This window comes from Ostrea edulis, chromosome 8, assembly GCF_947568905.1.
Source record: "Ostrea edulis chromosome 8, xbOstEdul1.1, whole genome shotgun sequence".
NCBI lineage: Eukaryota > Metazoa > Mollusca > Bivalvia > Ostreida > Ostreidae > Ostrea > Ostrea edulis.
Window position 1 is genome coordinate 43,562,179 of NC_079171.1, and position 15,264 is coordinate 43,577,442.

Sequence of the window (15,264 nt, forward strand, 5' to 3'; positions counted from 1 at the left end):
CATTGTCTGCTCAGTATTTTGAATTGATGATACTACTATAATTTAAATGATGTGTGTGTATAACTCAATTTTGCACCATGAGGGGCATATGTGTTTTACAAACATCTCTTGTTTCACTTTTCATTCAAAAACTTTTATATGAGAAGACACAAATCTCTTGTTGTGGCCTTCATTCGACATTTAGATATATTGACGACGTTTTGGCTATTAACAATACTCATTTTCATTCATATTTCAATTAGACATATCTTAATGAACTTGAAATAATACACCATATAATCGTTCACATTTTGGACGAAGAGTTGTTCATCTTTCAGAAATCATTTATACATTCATCGTGATAAAATATTTCTTTTCGCATCAAAGTGTTTGACCTACTTTTAAAGGAATGTTAACCTAGGTTATATCTCCTGAACTGTTTAAGGTATGATTTGATAATTTCTTTATTGATTCATTATGGCAAAATCTTACAAGGTTTTAAATCCAGGCAGGCTACTGACAAACAAACTGATGGTTCAGGTGTTCCAACAGTCTCGTTTAAAGTCGGAATTCTGCTAATTCTATAGTCGGTATAACGATCTAATTTGCCAATACAACCTTTCATTGGGTCAAATGCTGTCTGACGTGTTTCATACCGATTGTTGGACCGTTCGTGACACACTGATTTTGACTACGGATATTTGATCAAGATAGAGAGCTCACGGCGAGTGTGACTGGTCGACAGGGGATGTTTACTCATCCTTGACACCTGATATCACCCCTGGTGTGTCCAGGGGTCCGAGTTTGCTCAACTATCTATTTTGTATTGCTTATGGAATTTATGAGATTGATCAATGTTCGTGATCTTCACCTTTCATGATCTTTGACTTTTTGATCTTGTATCACGGTTATGTTATGATCCTTGGGACCACACTAATGGGGATAATTGTTTCTCGGGAATAGGAATTGAATATAAATCTTTAAATTACAACAGCAGTGCCAACGTGACTCAGGTGCGCAATGTGTCTCATTTGTCTCTTTTTCCAAATGGAGGGGAAATGTATAATGTAGTGTCTGTATCACTTATATTGTATATAGTAGTTGTAAACTGTGTTGTCCAACTTATTTAAAATTTAAAACAATAATATGAAACAAATGCATTCATAATTAAAGTATTAAAGCCTGGGATACTACAACTGAATTTCCACATACTGACGTTGTGTGAGAATATGAAGTTTATTTGATCTTTGTGTTATACCCAAGTAGAATATCCCCATACCCGCACTTGTGTTTATATCAGTTTTTAAATCGAGGTAAGCTACTGACAAACAAGTCGATGGTACAGGGATTTCAACAGTCTCGATTGAAGTCAGCATTTCGCAAATTCTATGGTCGTTATAACGATCTAGTTCGTCAATACAACCTCGCATTGGGTCAAATGCTGTCTGACGTGTTTCATACCGATTGTTAAGCCGTTCTTGGCACACTGATTTGACTGCGGATAACTCCGTTTACCTGATCAGGATATGGGGCTCACGGCGGGTGTGACCGGTCAACAGGGGATGCTTACTCCTCCTAGGCACCTGATACCACCTCTTGTGTGTCCAGGGGTCCGTGTTTGCCCAACTATCTATTTTGTATTGCTTGAAGGAGTTATGAAATTGACCACTGTTCGTTATCTTCACCTTGCATTACCTACCTACCTACCTATCTTACAAGACTTCGCCACTCAGCTCTGTTTTTTGCTTTTGCCTCTGCTTCTCCTCAAGTTAAGTTAAGACTCTTTAACTCATTTTCGACCGTCTTTCGCCAGGTTGTTTTTGGTCTTCCCCTTGGTCTTTTGCCTGGTGGTATCCAACGTAAAGCCCTTTTTTGTATTGTTGTTCCATCCATTCTCAAGACGTGTCCAAGCCATCGGAGTCGTTTTTGTCGTATCTCTTTTATAATGCAAGAGGAGTCTGTTAATTTCAGGAGATTTGTGTTTGAGATGGTATTTGGCCAAAATATTCTGCATATTTGTCTCAGGCAGTTGTGGTGTTGGAAACTTGATAATGATCTCATGCCTGTTTTGGTGACTCTCCAGCATTCACTTCCATACATTAGTACTAATTTTACATTGCTGTTGTATAATTTAACTTTAGTTTTCCTGCTATATTGATTTGATTTCCAGATGGGTCGTAACTTGTTGAAGACTGTTCTTGCTTTTGATTGTCTGTTTTTGATGTCTTTTGTGTAGAATCTTCGGTGCTTACCACTGATCCTAGGTAAGCAAATGTGTCTGCTTGCTTGATCTCGTTACCATTGACTTTCAATCTACTTGAAGATGTCACATCAAATCTCATTTCTTCAGTTTTATTTGCATTCAGTTGGAGTCCTATTTGGCTTGCAAAATGGCTGAGTCTTTGTGTCTTTTCTTGCATATGATCATGCCGAGATGACAGTAAGGCAATGTCATCAGCAAAATCAAGGTCCTCTAACGTGGAAAAAATGGACCATGTAATCCCTCTTTTTGAGTCACCTATTGTTTTCTTCATGCCCCAATCGATGGCAATAAGGAATAATATAGGCGAGATAATACAACCCTGTCTTACTCCTGAGTTCACGGCAAACCAGTCAGTTTCTTTGTTGTTGAGTAGAACTGCACATTCAAATTGTGTGTAAAAACATTTCATGAGGGTCACTATCTTTTCTGGCACACCATAAGCTCTTACATTTCATGAGGGTCACTATCTTTTCTGGCACACCATAAGCTCTTACTTTTTTCCAAAGAGTGTCCCGATGGGTGCTATCAAAGGCCTTTTTAAAGTCAATGAAATTTATATAGAGAGGTGTTTTCCATTCAATTGACTGTTCAATAATGTTTCTCAGTGCAAAAAGTTGGTCTATGCAACCTTTTCCTTTTCTAAATCCTGCTTGCGCTTGTCGTAGGATAATATCCAGTTCTTCATATATCCTATTGAGAAGTACTTTGCATAAAACCTTCCTTGGGACTGAGAGAAAGGTGATGCCTCTCCAGTTGTCACAATTTCCCAAGTCTCCCTTTCTGGCAAGTTTTACAATTAAGCCTTTTGACCAGTCTTTTGGGATCTCATTTTTTATCCAGATGGTATTGAAAAGGTTGTACATTGTCTGTGGATGTTGTAAGATCAGCTTTAAGTAGTTCAGCTTGAATTCCATCTATGCCTGAAGCTTTACCAGATTTCCTTGATTTGATGGCTTTGGCTATTTCTTCTTTTGATGGTGGTCCAGTGTTTATATTGAGGTCATTTTGTTGTTGTATTCCCTCAAATACTGTAGTTAGCTCTGGTCTATTAAGAACATCTTTAAAATGTTGGAACCATCGTTCTGATTGTTTTCTCTCTGTTGTTATCATTTTGCCATTGGTACTTTTCACAGGTGGAATTTGGGTGGACTTTCCACATAGTTCTTTAGTTATTTGGTATACGGTGTTTAGGTCACTTTTAGAAGCTGCTTTCTCTGCTTCGTCTGCCAACTTACCAATGTAGGTGAGTTTTTAACTTCTTTGTCTTTCTCACTGTAAGCCTTCTGTAAGTTTTCTCTGAGTCTTGTTGACTTTGTGTTTAGGGCTTTTTCTTTCAGTTTTGCTCTTTCTTCAATAGTGTTCCAAGTGTGTTGAGACAGCCATTTCTTGTCGCTCTGTTTTCGGTATCCAATTGTTTTTTTCTTCATTCTGCTGGTAGACTTGTTTGATGTTCTCCCAACTACTTTCCAAAGATTGATCTTCATCTGGTTCAAGATTTTCTAACGCTCTGTATCTATTCCTCAACTCTATGCAGAATTTCCTTTGTACCTCATAATCATTAAGACGTTTAATATCAATGATCTTTCTGTTTGCATCTGATGTTTTCTTAAGTTTGAGTCTCAGTCTGGCAACTACAAGACAGTGATCGCTATTTACATCTGCTCCTCTGTAGAATCTTGTATCGAGGAGTGATCTTCTCCATTTTCCATTTATAATTATATGGTCGACCTGATTTTTGTCACGGTTGTTTGGTGAGTACCATTTTATCTTGTGGATATCTCTATGTTTGAATAAAGTTCCACCTATTACAAGCCCATTTGATGAGCACATATTTGCCAGTCTTTCTCCATTCTCATTCATTTTGCCAAATCCTTCTTTACCCATAGATCTTTCATGTTGGCTGTTGTCGCTGCCTACTTTTGCATTTAGGTATCCTATAACTAGTAATACATCATGCTGAGGTGGTTTGTTAATCTGTGCTAAAAGAGCTTCATAATAAGCATCTTTGATGTCGTCTTCTGCATCATTTGTTGGAGCATACCATTGGATTACCGTGGTCTTTGCATAAATAGATCAAGCTTCTTGAACTTTTTTTATTCATGATAATTGCAACTCCTTCCATATGTTGATTGTCTGATCTTCCTGAATAAATGATGGTATGGTCGTTTGAGACAGTCTTTTCTGATCCAGTCCATCTACATTCACTAACTCGCATGATATAAACTAACTCCCATGATAGAAACTCCCCGTGAGGATCCGGGTTAGAATAGGTCCTCAGTACCCTTGCTTGTCGTAAGAGGTGACTAAATGGGGCGGTTCTTCGGATGAGACCGCAAAAACCGGTCCCGTGTCACAGCAGGTATGGCACGATAAAGATCCCTCCCTACTCAATGGCCATAAGCGCCGAACATAGGCCTAAATTTTGCAGCCCTTCACCGGCAGTGGTGACGTCCCCATATGAGTGAAATATTCTCGAGAGGGTCGTAAGACAATATTCAATCAATCATGATATAAACTTGATATCTTTCCATTTCTTTGATGACCTGGGCTGTTTTTGATACTTGGTACATGGTCCTTACGTTCAACGTGCCAAGCTTGATGGGGTTTTTTTGGGATCCATGAGGCTACGATTCCTGCGTGAGGACTCCCTCTGTAGGCTTTCTCCTTGAACATTCATACTGTTGTTTAGACCTAAACAACTCGTTTCCTCAAGGATTCCTGCTGTATTTTGATGTCTAGTATTGATTTCTGTAATAAGGCTGTTTTTATGAGATGAGGTTATTAGCCTCATGCCCAACCCCCACCTAGGAGGACGTGTATATATTAATTTAAACAATATTTTATTATGTATGAAACATAAATGGTATATATTAGGGGGATACTTATGGATGTAGAAATCTTCCTTTGGTTAAATGTTTGTGACAAAACCAAAATGTCAATTGGTCTCAATTTTGGGTTTGCACTTCATCCTCTTACATGAGGTGTTGGGTTCACTTCTGATACATGGAATCCTACTGTTGGTTCTGTTCATAAAAATAAACACTTCCACCCCGGCCAATAGATATTAATATGATAATTCATTTCAATACGCAAATATTTCTTATCATAGATATTAACATGTTTTCTAGGAGTCAATGATGTACATGTAGAAATCGGCGTATAGTTGGGGTTTATTTCAACCATATTGATTTGTCACGATGTCACACAACATGATTACAAGCAACATGACTTCAAACATGAATATTTAAAACTTAAACATTTTATGTAAACCCATATACATGTACCAGGTAATATTTTACGTTTTTGTCAGAAAAAAAGTGGTTTTGGACAGAAGCAATTTTCAAACATCAATGCAAAAATTTGGATTTTCATAAAGATAAGAATAGAAACCGCAAACAAATTTCACGGTAGCAGCCCCATTTCGATATTGTTTCAAACACAAATTGATGAAAGATAACGAACAGTGATCAATCTCATAATTCATAAAAAGAATACAAAATAAAGAGTCACGACAAGCAAGGGATACTGAGGACCCATTCTAACCCGGATTCCTACGGTGTATCGAATCGACATATGAATGAATATAGAAACAGGGGGTACCCTGTTTTGACAAGCTTTAATTTTACATGTAAAGTGAGATGAATTGACTGCCCCCCCCCCCCCCCTCCCATTTTTCGACAGCAATACTTAATGGCAATACTGTAAGTTCCAACTGATGAATGGTTCACTTATAGAGAAGGATCCCCCATCCCCATTTACGAATTAGGATTGAGGTTTGGATTAAAAACCTCGTTTTAGTACAGTAAGGTATTTTGGTCAATAAATATGATCAATTGAAAAAATGATGCTACTTTCACCGTTCCTTCCTTGCAGAGTTATGTACGACATATGCATGAAGTAGGACAATCAGAAGGTATTAACTATAAAATCTCACATAGTCTCTTTTCCGGGTTGGAGTTCATATCAGAATTGACATTAATTTGTAATACATGTATTCACAAACTCTCGAAATACGGCAATTATGTTCCTCATACCCCTCGTGACAACGTCATGATCCTGATACAGATATTCAAAGGGCTATGGAAAAAATGAGTTGAGATTGTAGCAAAAATTACAGTGTTGTAGTAAGTGTAAACTGTGAAATTTCATCTGACAAGAAATTATTAGATTTGGAGTATATGTATTTGGTAGCTCTAATCCATTGCTAAACTCTGACTTTAAAGACGACTGTTGAAAGCTCTATAACACCAGCTTATTTTTCAGTAGCCTGCCTAGATTTGAAAATTGACCAGAACATGATATCGCACAATCAATTGAGAAACATAAACACTATATTAAAGGTGAAGATAACGAACAGTGATCAATCTCGTAATTCCTATAAGCAATACAAAATAGATAGTTGGACAAACACGGATCCCTGGACACACCAGATGTGGGATCGGGTGCCTAGGAGGAGTAAACATCCCCTGTCAACCGGGGATATTATATGCAGATAATAATAGAAATGCTTAATAAATATGGGAAGGTGATAATGCTATTTTTTGTAGATACGGAAAGTGTATTGATATGATTGATAAAAATATCTGACTTTGTTTAGAACTGCAGATTTGTTTACAAATAAATTGAGTTCAAGTAATGTTATTTTGTGATATGTAGTTCTCAAGTGATTTACATTTGTAGCTGTATTGGATCCTGAATTCGAAGATCAATCGAAAGATGAAATACTTGAAGCTATAGAAAGGGATGTAAACTGGATACGGGGAGAATTTAAAACTGAAGTGAAGAGTGCGAGATACTTGTATCCAAGTGACAAGGACCGATCGAGAAAATGGGTAGAAAAAGCTACTAAGGATGCTCTTAAAATGCTTAAAACAAAATTTTCTGTGAACACAAAATGCATATGCTCAAATAATATGCAACGAGATTTAAAAACTCTGAAAGGAAATATGCTCTTAGACGTTTTAACCTTGATTATAAATGTCATTGCCTTCCATGTTCCGTTTAACGGATATCCAACAATCCCCACTATTATGAACGTTAGGCGTCGTGGATCGATTTCCAATTCTATGGATCGTGAAAATTCCCAAAAGAAAACAATCTGCCAATCCAATACACACACTTTGCATGGTATAAGAAATCAGCATACCCTTCGATACCTGATCGATAAAATTCGACTCGTTGGTCAAAAGAAAGATGTGAATTCTATTAGATTTTATTTCATGTTTGCACCAAGAAGCTATTGGAGAAAATTGTGCGATGTCTTATGTGTGGAAGAACGATACCATAATTTAACAATTCATACTATTGCAGAGATCATCAAAGAAGCATTTCGCAAAACATATGCATCAACGTATAAGATATCTAAAATATGGCTAGGAAGTGAATCACAAAAAAGACCAGTTTTTACATTTTTTGAGTCAATGCGCCAACATAAAGTTTCGGGATTTGATACTATAGTCGTTGTTGTAAAGGAAAGCACACATAGAAAAACACTTCGTTCCCTTTGGGGATTCGATCTCATACTAGTATCAGAAAATGTATGCAATGCAGAGGTACAAAGATTACTTCAGTTTGATGTACAAGACCCAACAGAAGCAATCGTTAAGCATGTGAATGAAAAAAAAATGTCGGACCTTTTCAAGAATCACAGTAACATAACATTGCTTAATATATCGAATGTTCGATCTCAAGGATTTGGCACGAGTTCATTCCGGGTAAAAAAGACGCCAACTCTTGTTATCCACTGCCATGTAAAAGGGGTGATACCTTTTGGAGAAGATATATTTCCAGAGCAAGTGAGTGGATTTCAAGTTGATGTCAGAGAAGGAACATGCAACCTCGCTGTACAAGGACTACGTATGAGTGAAAATATAAGTGCAGATGGCTGTGCAAAATTTGGAACTCTGGGTGGATTTGTTGATCTGCAAAATCCACCTGGTAGGGCATTTCTAACATGTGCTCACGTTGTGTTACCCAGAAATACGTTGCAAAACCAAGTGGCAAAAGAATATGTCAGAAAGAGAGAAATAATACGAGTATTTGATAAAGAAAAAAATGAAATTGGTAAAATTACCAAAGCAGTGTTTGATCCAGGACAACCAGCAAATGTTAGTGTTGATGCAGCCCTCGTAGAGATTACAGATCGACACCCTCGTGACGGATACTTCTCTGATGTTTCAGATAGTCAGTTAAGCGGAGCTGGTATGTAATACGTATTATCAAATTTCGTATTAATTTGATTTTTTTTTTCAAGTGCCATTTCTATGGGGTTTTTTTTCAATTATTTGTGTGGACCATGAGTTTGACTGAAATAGTATAACCCAAAGTGTCTTGACAAATCATGATGGGAAAACATTCAAGTTTTGACAAGATGTATATCATTGTGTTCTTCTATAAATGACTACCAGGGAATCATTAGTTTTCGTAAAGGCTCAATTTTCGTGGGTACCCATTTGTCACAAATTTCAAACCACAACGAAATGCACAATGTATTTAATGTTTCAATATACTCTTAAAATATCCACGGAATTGTATCCCAACGAAAGTGCAACATCTTGACAATCCACGTAAATTGGCCGTCACGAATATAAATGATTTCACAGAATACCGCCGTTAATTTATTTAGCACTGTTCGAAATGACCTCGATATAATTGTATACAAACTACCGAAAATGATGAAACTATATGCTGTCGGTCTCCAAAATATTTATAGCTGCATATTTCCTTGTTTCATGTTAATATTTACATCATTCAACTCATTAACCTTTGTACTTTTCATGTTACACAGCGTATATATTCGTCACAGACGGTATATTACTCCCAAGTTTAACTTGGGGTTTCCTCATTAGTTGAAATTCTCGTAGGCATTTGGCCCGCCCATACTTTTACAGATCTGGAAATATACGGGTGATAGTATGTACAATTAAATCATTTAGGCTGTCTTTGTATACTATAAAAAAAACTTTTTTAAAATTTCGTATGGCGATAACTAACCAATATCGATGTTATTAAAAATATTAGAAAAAGGTTTACTAGAGTCCTTTCATTGTGGAAATCTGTTTGAACTCAATGACCTATTTTGAATAGCTCGCTCTATACAAAGGATGATATCACGTGATTCGGATGCATTATCCGCTGGTTTAGGAACAAAGACGCATTCAACGTCATGGACTTAAAACAGAGTGTAATTAATTACAGATAATTTATTTACCAATACGCTAAATTTTCATAAATTGTATTTAGTTATATATACGTGCAATCATCATTATCAATAATAAGTTTCTGAATCCAATTGTATAAACAGATAATTATATATTTCCTTTGTTTTACATTATATGCAAAGTGGAATACACTAGTAAGATTTTACTATCTCATTAAGATGTTTCGATCATTATTCTATGTGTAATATGATTAACATGATAGAAAGATTTAAAAGTATAAGTGTAGATGCATTTCCACAGCATTGCATGTGCTTTTAACAAAATAAAGATAAATAATGTATTTTCATAAATACAGACAATTTGGTTTTGTTAAAAGCAATGTATCCCCAGCTCCCCAAATTGAAAGTGTTCCAAATAACAACCTCCACCACTTTATGTACCGCATGGTATGGAGGAGAAAGCATGAGCAGTAACATAGACACGATAAACGGTACTTTGACATGTTCGTAAGCTATTTTACAACCTCCACTCTTCTTAGATTCACTATAGCTTTAAGGACGAAAATTGGATCCTCCTTTACTGATAATAGCTACATCTACAAATGACAATGAAGCAATACACAAAGTTTCAAGTCAACCGAATAAGACATATAGGAGGAGCAGTGTTCACACGCTATTTGTCATCCTTCACCCCTCTTAAATCAACTATGATTTTTAAGAAAATGATTGGATGTTCCAGTCCCGCCCATGTGTACGTCTACAAATGGCAATGAAGCATTGTACAACGTTTCAAGTCTATCCAATAAGCTATATAGGAGGAGAAGCGTTCACAAACCATTTTACATCCCCATCCCTCTTATATCTACTATAACTTATAGGAAAATGATTGGATCTTCCTGTCCCACCACTATGCACATCTACAAATGGCAATGAAGCATTGTACAAAATTTCAAGTCTATCGGATAAACCATATCGTCGGAGAATTGTTCACAAGCTATTTTACATCCCCATCCCTCTTATATCCACTATAGCTTTAAGGATAACAATTGGATCTTCCTGTCCTGATAATACGACCATCTGCAAATGGCAATAAAGCATTTTACAAAGTTTCAAGTCTATTGGATAAGCCATATAGGAGACGTGTTGACAAGGTATTTTACATCCTCCACCCCTCTTACATCGACTATAATTTTTAGGGAAAAAATAGATCCTCCTCTCCTAACAATAGGTACATCTACAATACGAGAAAATTTTGGAACTCTTCACAAAGAGAAGTTACGAAAAGTATGCTTCACTTGGGCAACTCTTGTATACAAATTAGTGATGGCTAAAGACGACTCATTTCAGATACAAAAAATATCTGCCTGGTTTAAAGATTATTTTTCAAGATGTTGCAAGTAAATACCGTAGTACTAAAACACGAGTTGTTTGATTAAATTTCTGATGTTTGATAACTGAAAAAGCTTATTTCCTCACCGTATGTACTTATGTGGATATCTTCTTAAGTATGGTTCCACGTAAAAATCAGGCAACATTTTCGTGATAAGTCCATCTTCACGAAATGAACCCAAACTTAGCATACTAACTCACCGTAATATGTTTAGCAAATGTACAAAGTAGTTTTGATTTATTTCGTCTTGTTCCAAAATTATGGACAGATAATTATGAACATGGAGAATTCACGCTTAGTGCAAATCTATACAAAACACTACTTATAATCCCTTTGAAATCTAAAAAACAGCAAAGCGGGTATGAAAATATATCATTATATAACATTAAACAAATAAAAAAGGCATGCTCTGAAATAATTTTTTTTTTTTTGAAAGTTTCAATATAACATTTTAAAACCTCTCTGAATGTTTCGATTTTAATGCAATTTCGGTTATCGTTCTTGAATTTAACCTCGATGATCGCTAGGGGCGCTGCGTTGTCAACACGCTAAGTGCGCGGAATATGGCGGATCCAAAACTGAATGCCGTGTAAGACAATATTCCGACAGAGTGTGATCTACCCTCAAGCCTTATGTAAAGGAAACGAATATATTTACCTTCGGAGAGTGTCAGAAATACATAGATGCATATGGTGTCTCTATCTTCAGTGTGTGGAGCAGCCGACAACGAAGACCGAGCAACATATCTTATATGACATGTCACCAAGTCGGCGCATTCTGGTAATTTCAAATGGTGTGATTTACATATTTAATAAGTCAAAATTCGCAATATTTATTATTACTAGCATAAAAATCATAACGAATGTTGTATTATACAATGTAGCATTGTATGAGACGACTGTGTACAGATGACACCCACTCCCTTGTTTCAAAAAGTCTCATACTTTCAACAGTTACACTATGATATGTTTTAGGCCTAATCGACGGCATGTTTCATTTGTAATGGTCTGCAATAATAGCAGACATCTACGTATTCTCCACGCAAACGCTTCCTGTCTCAGATAGAAATGTAGATTATGCCTAACTGAGGATCAGTAGGAGTAGGTATCATCTCTATAAAGAGTGTTTTATGTACTACATGTAGATTTCAGTCGAATTTGCATATAAAAATGCAAGACATAATACGACTTTGTGAGATGCAATGTTTAGTATCTAATATAATTCCCAATTATTCAAGTCACAGATAGAGTAGTGGTTAGGTAAGCGGATTAGCATGCTGGAGGTACCAGGTTCAAATATCAGATTTGACAGGATTTTTTTTCTTGTATTTTATATAGACATCATTTTTTTCCCTTCAAGGTATTCTGGTGCATCAAAATTGGTACCGTATAAGTTTTACATATAAACACACACAATTTTTTAAATATTATTTCATATGCACAAAATCATTTGTTTTAGTGGTCACCATCCAGCTCTTGACAAATCAGAATTCATATTCTAAAAATATATGCATACTATTATTCCATAGATATCTATTATGTTACTATTTAAAGTCTGCCTCAATTTGATATGTCATGGGGACTGGTCAATGCATGGGTTCTTGAATGTATATTTCTAATAATAATATATAAATATAACAAAGATCAAGTCATTTAGCTAATGTATATTTCTTTAAAGTTTTCATACCAGCATCATGGAGTGTCATTACCATCACTACATGCATTGAAAACCTCTATAGTGGTAAATACATAACTGTAAATACATGTAGCACATATGTACCAATGAATCTACATTGTAAATGTTTCATAAACCTCAAACTTGGTAGAGCAGTATTATATAAATAACCCTGATATACAAGCACTATATGACCCCTTCTTATAATGAGAGTCACCCCCCCCCCCCCATTATAGAAAAATATTGGTCACTCAGAAACCAGACTCAAAACCTGATACAGCTGTTGCCCTGACTAGTATCTGAACCTACTTGTCACTGATTTAGAATATTTGGAACACCTTCTCAATGCCATATACAAGTTTCTTTAAGCATTTCTTGTTTTCAAAAGTTTTATATGCTGTTTTAGTAGTTTTATTCTTTCTAACTATATGTATAATTTAAATATCAATGTGTACTATGATTACTACGCTCTGAGGTGTGTACTTTAATTGAAAGTTTTATGATATAAAATGTTCAAATATTCTCAAAAACTAAAGAAATATATATTATATATTCAATGAGGAGAGAAAAATAAGTAATTTCCTGTGTCCTGAAAATCAGTGTCTATCTTATTGTATTGTAGGTCTCTGCAAAACCCAAGGACATACTTAAAGTGGTGACAGGAGGAAAATCAATCAAACCAAGTGAAAGTACAAGACAATATTACAAAAGGAAAGCAAAGGAGTCCATAAACTCAATGTTGAACATCAAGACAGTCTAAAAATTTGAATCCAAACAAAATATCAAAACTTTATGAAGAAATAAACGACAAATTGTCAAATAAACATGAAAGCATTCTTATATGGTGTTTATTCAAATTATTTCAACTGAAATTCCTAATGTACCTAAATTCGAAAGGGAAACAACTTATGAAAAAATTAAACACCAATGGGTTGAACTGTGTAATGAAGTTGTGTTGACATGCAAAAATACATGTATAATGTGATGCATCATAGAATAGCTCAAATGGTCTATTTTATGTAATTTTGGGCTCTTCACCCACCCCTTTCTGGATGAAGAAGGTACAGACATGAGTCACAACCGCTCCATTCCCACCCGTATATTTTTTTTCTGGATCTGTCTCTGCTTTGTAAATATGTTCGTAACAAATATATTTCTGTGCTCATTTGTTCATTTATTATGTTTATGCCTTGTTTCGGGTTACACTTTTAAAAAAAGTATGATTTTGAAATAAAATGTGTAAGCTTCAAAGAACTCTTCCGTGTACATTTATCAGTATATAGTTTATAAAGGATCTAAACTTACAAGTTGCAACTGTTAAAAAATCTTATAGATAATGGAATGTATTGATGAAATGATTAAGAATTCATTTTCAATTCACTTTACAGACACTAATATCTACATGGATTATGCAAAACACAGTTGTTTTGTCATCTGAAAGCAACCTGTAATCAAACTTGGTAAAAGATAGTGCCATAAACATGATAAATGAGTCAACTTACATTTTTTAAACTACATAATTCAATTTAAAACAATCCCATTTCTACATTACATGTATTTTCATAAAATTATATAAAGTCAATATAAACTGTCCAAATTTTACAATATTAATGACTCAAATGTCTGCAGTTTCTGTTCTCATTTTTATTTTTCCTGAACAACCATATGTATTATATGACTGTAAAAACGTACATTTCACTAAAAGTTTTTGTTCCACTCTTACAAAGGATTCATAAGGAAATCAAGTGCTACAAAGTTTATTTTAAAATTTGAGCCATATCATGTTTCTAGAATTGTTAGCCAAAGTTTTAAATGTCCAGATGCTTTGTAATAAATGTTTTACATTTCATATTACATAGAGCAAAAATGAATTCAAAATGATTTTTCAAATAAAAGATATTTTCAATGAATTATTTAGGGTAAAACACAAAAGTTGATAAATTATATCTTTATTTTATCATAAAGGATTCCATTGAACATGTTGAATGTATTTTCAGTTTTGTTTTTGAAGATAAACGTTTTAAAAGAGCATGGGCATTCATTCTCTTTATACTCGGGACTATATCGACTTATCACCCTCTGCCTGATTTTTACATGGAACCATACTTAATGATATTTTCTCCAGTCATTAAAACAACTATATATAAATAATCACAATTTATGCATCGACCTCCAGACCTGTAAACACAACAACACGTAGCCCCCAATCCACAACCCCCCGCTTTCTTGACATCGCGTTAAATTATCACATACAACATCTGTTATCAGTACATGCAAAGATCGATTTATTAGCTGGTCACTTGATGTAGCGGTGAATGGTAGTGGAAAGGTAAGGTTGGATCGATGAATTTAACTCGTACATATACATGTACTGAAGGATATCCCCTTCCCCTTTACGATCTAGGAGTTCGGGCAGAACTGCTTTTCTTGCTAACTCAGATTGCTCATATAAATATAACGGCACATATTTTCTCCGTTTCTTTCCCACGCCTAAGCTTTCAAAAACGACGTTTAAATGTGCCTGAACTCACTATATCTGATAGTAAGTAAAAAAAAAAACAGCATTTGCTTACTCTCGAAAAGTTGCCCAAGTTAACGCAAAAAACGTGTATCGTTGCACATACTAAATATTGAAACCGGGACGGAATTGGAGACGAAATAATGGTTCCGATAGCCCGTTTTGCCAATGAAGCATTGTACAAAGTTTCAAGTCTATAGGTAGGTCATATAGAAAAAGTGTTCATAAGGTAATTTACAGCATCCACCTCTCTTGGATCCGCTATAATGTTTATGAAAATA

The 15,264-nt window shown here is 35.3% G+C and overlaps 1 protein-coding gene across 1 annotated transcript in view; it reads left to right on the plus strand.

Annotated features, from left to right (window-relative positions):
- Positions 1–15,264, plus strand: part of LOC130049094 (uncharacterized) — a 45,333-nt gene that overhangs the window by 26,113 nt on the left and 3,956 nt on the right. The window contains exon 4 of the mRNA XM_056146207.1: positions 6,923–8,443. Coding sequence (XP_056002182.1) covers positions 6,923–8,443 — 1,521 coding nt within the window. The remainder of the gene's footprint in view (positions 1–6,922; positions 8,444–15,264) is intronic.